General features: G+C 35.1%; 1 protein-coding gene across 2 annotated transcripts in view; it reads left to right on the top strand.

Moving 5' to 3' along the window:
- Positions 1-3178, top strand: part of LOC106937404 (myelin-associated glycoprotein-like) — a 26658-nt gene extending 23480 nt beyond the window's left edge. Inside the window, exon 2 of one of the 2 annotated variants that reach the window (XR_001422387.1) lies at positions 2690-2983. Coding sequence is in view for 1 of the 2 variants with exons in the window: in XM_015018904.1 (XP_014874390.1) it covers positions 2690-2997 (308 nt within the window). In the remaining variant the exon portion in view is untranslated. Of the gene's footprint in view, positions 1-2689 lie in introns of both variants that reach the window. The other variant, XM_015018904.1, reaches the window with a different exon arrangement.
- The last annotated feature ends 4435 nt before the right edge of the window (positions 3179-7613 follow it).

Genomic DNA, 7613 nt, shown 5'->3' with positions numbered 1-7613 from the left:
GTGAGAGGCGGGGTTCACCCTGGACAGGTCACCAGTCTGTCGCAGTCTTTCCCACATCTTTCTTTTTTTTTCTTTTTTTTATTATTATTTGCCACTAAGAAATTATTCAGTGGCTTTACTTCTTTAGGCAAAGATCTCTTGAAATAATAAAAAGTGGCTTCTGACAAAAAGAATCATTGCTGCTTAAGTGTTTGGAGGGTAAACACCACAGAGAAATGAATCCAAACATGAAGCAACACATATCAAATAGAAATGATTAGAAACCTGAAAGAGAAAAACTGCACCACTCTGTTTCCTAATATAACAACAAGTCATGCTGACAAATATTTATTCATATTTGAAAACTATTCATTTAGAGCAATAGCTTGAACTGATCCTCTTCAAATGATAGTTCAAAGAAAATTTTTGTTTCAATGTAGCGTAACATTAATATAATTGCTGCTCTGATGATTATTCAAAATTTCGGTATAGCAAAACAAGAACATTTACCTTCCTCAGCATTTTCCAAGTCATGTTGTTAGCTCAGGCTTTTTCATCTTATTGTTGCTTGAAGGTTTACTTTAATTTCCTTCTAAAGACTCTTATGTAAGGCTACTACACAAATAATATAATTATGATAGGTATAAACATATTAGTTAATAATGGTGTATTAAATATATATAAGGTGAAATAAATTTTTTCCCTTTTCCTTTTTGTCATGAGTTTTATTCTTCATAAATGCTACTGGATCCATTTTATGATCTTTTGGTTGAAGTTGAGGAATATAGTGATTAGATATTTATTTTTATTTTAACAACTTTTTTAAATGACTGTCAAGTCATTTTCTGAAGACTGGAAGTTTTAGCTGATTAAAATATCTATCTGATGTGAAAAAAAATCTTAATTTTTCAGGAATAATTATTGTATTATGGCGCTAGATAATAAAGAAAAATGACTGAAGGAAGAGGTCAATTATGTTTTACGTAACTGAAAAAAACATACATTTATATATTTCTTAATAAACACTATAGATAAATAAGCTAGTAAAAACAAACAAAGAAAAATAATCTAGTCTTCTTCATAAAATTCCTGACCTGTTCCTCATCCACAAACCAGAAATGTTATTCTACACAAAGAGGACATCACTGAGGTAGTTTATGGACATATTCAGTTAATCACACCATAAAAGCAAATTCTATATCCAATTACATCCTCTTTTACAAAAGAGGAAGAATGACTCAGGTTACAGGATTTCATACATCGACTAGAGCAGGAGCTTTTTAGATCTTTGCTCATCGACTGAAATTTACAGCCTTTATACAGCTGGTGATTGACCAGGTAAGAACATTTTATGAAGTTTACATATTTTGCAACTTTTAAAACAGAAAACTAACTTCTTGTCATTAAAATAGTTGAATTCGGTGTCATTATTTTTACTCTATTTTGGATATGTTATGTAACAATACATAAAGATGTATATATGGTTGAATGTGATTGTTTTGTAACACAGTAGGAAATGTATGTTCCTGACTACTTTCTAGTAAATCAGTTTTAATTCCCTGAAAGCTTTATTGAAAAATGTCTTTGATTAGAAACTGAAATGTTTCTGTTTCTGAAACCTTCTCCAGTTTGACAGATGAAGGTCTATCAGAGTCTGACTGAGAACATGCTGACAGTCAACATGTTACTGAGTGTCTTTTTTCTTCCAGGTGAGATTTTTATTCACTTCCTTTCATTGGTAGAGTTCATGTAAATCACTTCAAGTCTAAAATATTTGATCATGTTGTCTGTAGTCTCCACACGACAGAAGCTGCAGCTGAACTGGAGTTTATAGATCATGAACTTTCTCTGCAGGCAGATTTTCATCTTTATGTTCATTATTGGTCTGGTTTTCAGGTGCTTTGGCTAATTCCTGTGGTGATCTAACACCAGCCCTCAACATCATTACACCAAATATCACAGAAGCTCTGACTGGATCTTGTTTGCAAATCCCATGTACCTATGAAACAGAGGATCCTAGATATGACAGCAGTAAAACTATCTATGGAGTTTGGTTGAAAGGTGGTACTAATTTTGGGGCCAATCCAAGCCTTGTTATTTTCCACAGCAGTGGGTCAATTAACAACAAATATTCACTGAATATGACTGGAAACCTGAAAGAGAAAAACTGCACCACTCTGTTTCCTGATATACAAACAAGTCATGCAGACAAATATTACTTCAGAGTTGAGAACGGTGACTACAAGGCAACAGCTTGTGCTGATCCTCTTCAAATAAAAGTTAAAGGTAAGAACATTTTCACCATATAATGATATTATATGAAGATGTTCTGGTTATATTGTTAAGCTTGCGTACTACAAGTATATTTAATCTTTTTAAATTGTAGCTTTTAAAACCTTCTGTCACAATATGCTTTTATAGCCACTGCAAGAAGAGCTGACAAGTTTGATCCTTAATTCATTAGTTTGTGGCATTTTAATGTTTACATTAAGCTTTTCTGGAAATATATTAAGATATGCTCCAAATATTTATTATTTTATTAATGTAAGTCCAGAAAGTATCAGTTAACTTTAAGAAATACTGGCTGAATGTGTTGCAGATATAGACGTCATAGTTCTTTTGCTTGGAACAATTGAACAGTTTTGGAGCACATTCAAGCAAATCTTTATTTTGTACAATGAATGTGATTTAAATCTAATTTAACTTCCAGATTCTCCCCAGAGTCCCAGCATTAATGTTCCCTCTGACCTGAAGGAGCATCAGTCTGTCACTGTAACCTGCTCAGCTTTCACTCCCTGTCCACACTCACCTCCTGATCCCGCCTGGAATCTCCAACAAGCCTCTCTCAGACAAACAGAGAAAAACACAGATGGAACCTTTACAACTAAAATCCAGGAGCACATCACCCTGTCCGACACACATGATGGATACAACATCAGATGTTCTGCCAGATATCCTGTGATTGGAGGAAACAAGACAGCAGAGACAGAAATAACTCTCAGTGTCTCATGTAAGTAATCCTGTCAGCAGGTCATGGTTCAGCTGTTTGTGATCAATAAAGTTCATGTGTCTCATTTTCCTCAGATGCTCCTAGAAACACCTCAGCATCCATCAGTCCATCAGGTTTGGTGTCAGCAGGTAGCTGGGTGGAGCTGAGCTGCTCCAGCAGAGCCAAACCTCCACCCAGATTCACCTGGTTCAGGAACAGCAAACATGGAGCCACTAATGTATCTGTGGGGAAGATGTATGGATTCAATGCTACAGAGGGAGGAGAGTTTTACTGTGTGGCCAAAAACAATCTGGGAAATGAAACATCTTCAAGGATCTGTGTTAGTTTTAAAGGTAAATGTTATTACTTGTAGTTTCAAATAATGTCTGATTCTTAAAGTGTCTGACATTAGAAATGTAGATCAATAGCATCAGAAGCAGTTATTTTAAAAAACTCAGCACATACTGATCAGAATCTGTTCGATCCCATCTTTGGGATTTTTATTATCTGTTACCTATAATTTGCCCTTGTTTCAAGGTGTGATGGTTTTCCAATAACTGCAATTATTTGAAAAGCAAGCACTGAGAGCACAGATTTAAAATCAATTCAGTTTTTCTCTGATCCACAAATGAATAAAATTATTTTTCAGATGGTTTTGCCATTACAATTAATTTTTGACCACTGTTGTTATTAAAAATGGTAGATTTTAGTCTAGAAGAGTTAGAGACCAATCCATAAGCACAATGTCAGTCTTCTTTATCCATTTAAAATTATATTATGATGTATGTTAGAGATCAATGTTTGTCATTCGCTCAGCTGTGGTAAAGCTTCATTAAACAGACTGAAAGTTTCATTTCTGATGACATAAATAAGGATGTTTTAAGATGTATTCTGCAACTGTCAAACTGTAATCCTGTCAGAAACATGGTGTTATTTTTCACAGTGAAACACGTTTCAAATTAAAATAGATTAATGAAGTATTCAGAAAAACAAAATAACTTTTTCTAAGCTATAAACTTGTATGTGCAGCCAAGAATATGTCAAATAATTTTCAAAGAAATTTTTAATGTATATAGGCGACAAAGACTGAGCTGTTAAGACATTATGAGGCTTTAAAAGCAAAGAAACACTAAAAACACTGCAATTATGGTTTTGACAATGAGTGTTTGATATGTTTTTTCCACATTTGTAATAGAAAAGCAGCTACTCGTAGTAAATGCCTGGATTTTAGATGCAATATGGTGTTTCAACAGGACCATAATATTGAACTGATATGAAAAATGTTTTTTCAAAGGTTAACACAGTTTAACACTAATTATTTAAAACATGATGTTTATCTAAACTGGTTCTTCCTCACACTAATAATATGTTTCATATTTTTTGTCCCAGATTCTCCTTGGAGTCCCAGCATTAATGTTCCCTCTGACCTGAAGGAGCATCAGTCTGTCACTGTAACCTGCTCAGCTTTCACTCCCTGTCCACACTCACCTCCTCAACTCACCTGCAATCTCCAACAAGACTCTGTTGGAAAAACAGAGAAAAACACAGATGGAACCTTTACAACTAAAATCCAGGAGCACATCACCCTGTCCGACACACATGATGGATACAACATCAGATGTTCTGCCAGATATCCTGTGATTGGAGGAAACAAGACAGCAGAGACAGAAATAACTCTCAGTGTCTCATGTAAGTAATCCTGTCAGCAGGTCATGGTTCAGCTGTTTGTGATCAATAACGTTCATGTGTNTCATTTTCCTCAGATGCTCCTAGAAACACCTCAGCATCCATCAGTTCATCAGATTTGGTGTCAGCAGGTAGCTGGGTGGAGCTGAGCTGCTCCAGCAGAGCCAAACCTCCACCCAGATTCACCTGGTTCAGGAACAGCAAAGATGGAGCCACTAATGTGTCTGTGGGGAAGATGTATGGATTCAATGCTACAGAGGGAGGAGAGTTTTACTGTGTGGCTTCAAATGATCTGGGTCAACAAAAATCCTCTGTGATCCTTGTTGGTATTAGAGGTAACACATTAACTTACACTCATCTTCTCATGTTGTTCTTGTAGAATGATTCTATTTGTTTCTATGTGTGTCAGATTTTTAAAGCAAATTTTAAACATCAAAACATTCTTTTTTTTTTAATCGAAAGAATTGTGAGGATTTACTTAGATATCTTTCTTGTTACAGATGATCAGGTGTTTGGATTCACATCTCATATTATACTCAAGATCCTGGGCATTGTATTGCTCTGCATTTGCATCATCAGCTTTGAGTGGTGAGATTCTCTTCTATGAGTTGATACTTTGCAGCTGCTGTTAGATGTTGGTGTCTAAATAGTTTTCGTTCTTTCAGCTGGTTCAGATTCTCCAAGAAACCAAAAAAGGTAAACTTTCTGAGTTTATTGTTTGCATCATAACACATACAACACAACATAAATGGTTCAGGCGACATTTAAAACATCCAAGTGAAATTTTATTTAAAAAAAGTTTTATTTCATGTCACACAATTTTATAAATGGTTAAAGTCAATATCCAGTGTCCTTATCATCAGCTCATGCAGTTATTTACCATAAATGATAAATATTCTGCATAGACATAATAGTTAAACTTCTAAAATTAGAGGCTAGAGTGAGTTACATTCCCTCAAACACATCCATACACTGATGCACAGGATCATTAGGTAACTTAGGGTTCGATCTTATCCAGAGACACTTCAACATATGATGAAATGAAGCTGGAATCCAACTCAAAACCAAATTTCAGAAGATTATCACAAAACTACAACTTACCATCTCATTCTGCTTTTAATTTGGAATCCAGTGAGACTGAAAAAAACGAGATCAACTTTTATTACCTCTGAAACAGTTTGAGCTCAAGTACATTTACTGTAGGGAAGCAAAACACTGTTAGTTTTTCTGTCCACAGGAAACAGAAGAACCAGCCTATGTCAACAATGTGATGGCGACTACAGCATCATGAGCCTCAAGGAGACCAGAAAGAAGTCAAGGCCTCTGTCAGAGAGAGGATTCATTTCTATCTCTCCATTAATCTGTCCAATAGTCAAAGTTTCTGTCTCAAGAAGCTTATTTCTATCTGCAACCGCTGGATTCACCCTGAATGTGTCACCAGTCCATCATATCACCATTTATTGTGCCTTAGAAATCATTTATTTCTTGATAAGTGGTTTACAATCACTTATCACGTGATTAGAAATCTTAACTATGGTTTTACAATTAAACTTGTTACTAATGTAGTAAATAGTAATACTTTGGTGAATCACTGAGTTATAAAACAAAAAAAAAAATGTTACAAAAATAACATTCTAGGTTGTACAAGTGAAGCAGAAGTCTTGCTGAATGTAACATTTTTATCAATGAAAAGAAGACAGGTTTTTAAAAATGATATTTCTGTTTATTACTGCTATATATTATTTTTTTCACGGTTGTACAAGATGTAAAAGGCAAAAATGTGAAACGTATATATTTTTTTCCAGTCTTGTATTATTTAATTTCCACACATGCACATGTTGTCATGAGTTGTGGTGGTGAGAATGACCGCTGACTACCCAGGTTGTGATGATGAATGTGGCTCAAAACAGTCCAGACCAGGCAGCACGGCAGAGACAGTAGCACACAGCTAAATACTGGTAGCAACTGACAAAAGACTGAACACAGAGCAAGGTAGCCTCAGGACTATCCAGTTCAACTGAGGACTGACTAAAGGCAACAACTGACATAAGACGAGGACCCGACAAGAGACAAAGACAACAGATGGGTTTAAATACACATGGATGGTAATCAGTAAAACTAGACACAGGTGGGATCAATCATCAGGGAGGACAGGACATCACAGAGGCTCACGGAAACAAGGACACAGAAAAAACCAAGAAATAAATACACAAAAACACAGATCGTCACACATGTCAGATTGAAAAGTTTTTAAGGTTTTTAAGTAAAACTACTTCTCATATTTGCCTGAATGAGAATTTCAGTGGATGTTCTTTCAGTTGCAGTTTCACCAAAAGCTAACAGATTTGGACACAAGAAGATTTCTTCCTCATGCTTTCACAAAGGTTTTGATTTAATACGTGCAGAATGGAGTTTAGTACTCTTGTGTAACAGGAAGTAAAGCTTTCATCATTGATTCATTTTGAATATTTGCATATGTTGAAAGCTTCTTGTTTTTGGTGTTTTGATTTGGCAACTTGTCCTGAGTAAATTCATCCCTTCTCTTTTTGCATTTTTTGTTTTTTTTCCCCAACATGTTTAGTTTGCCGCTGGGATGTAATTAAGTAGCTTCATCACTTTCTGTAAAGATTCTTTGAAACAATAAAAAATTGATTCTGAAAAAAGGAGTCATTGGTGCTTAATTTTCTGGAGAAACAACTGTTGACAAAACTGGTAAGAGCCAGAATCATGATTGATTTAATTGAGTTTAATTATTCAAATGGGACAGTGCATATTAACAAATATACAATGTTGTCAAAATGAGGTATGATGGAAGAATCTGACAGTGAACAAAAACAAAAAACAGCTTAAATACTGAGGCAGAAGTGGAAAACAAGGAACTAATCAGAGGTGATGTAGAACAGCTGTGGCAGAAAACAACAGGAAAACAAAAGGAGAGACGTGATCAAGTAAAGTTGAC

This window comes from Poecilia latipinna, unplaced genomic scaffold (assembly GCF_001443285.1).
Source record: "Poecilia latipinna isolate Pla-1442-1.1 unplaced genomic scaffold, P_latipinna-1.0 Scaffold2337, whole genome shotgun sequence".
Classification (NCBI taxonomy): Eukaryota; Metazoa; Chordata; class Actinopteri; order Cyprinodontiformes; family Poeciliidae; genus Poecilia; species Poecilia latipinna.
Note: the sequence above shows the minus strand (reverse complement) of the source record. Positions and strands in the feature narration are given on the sequence as shown.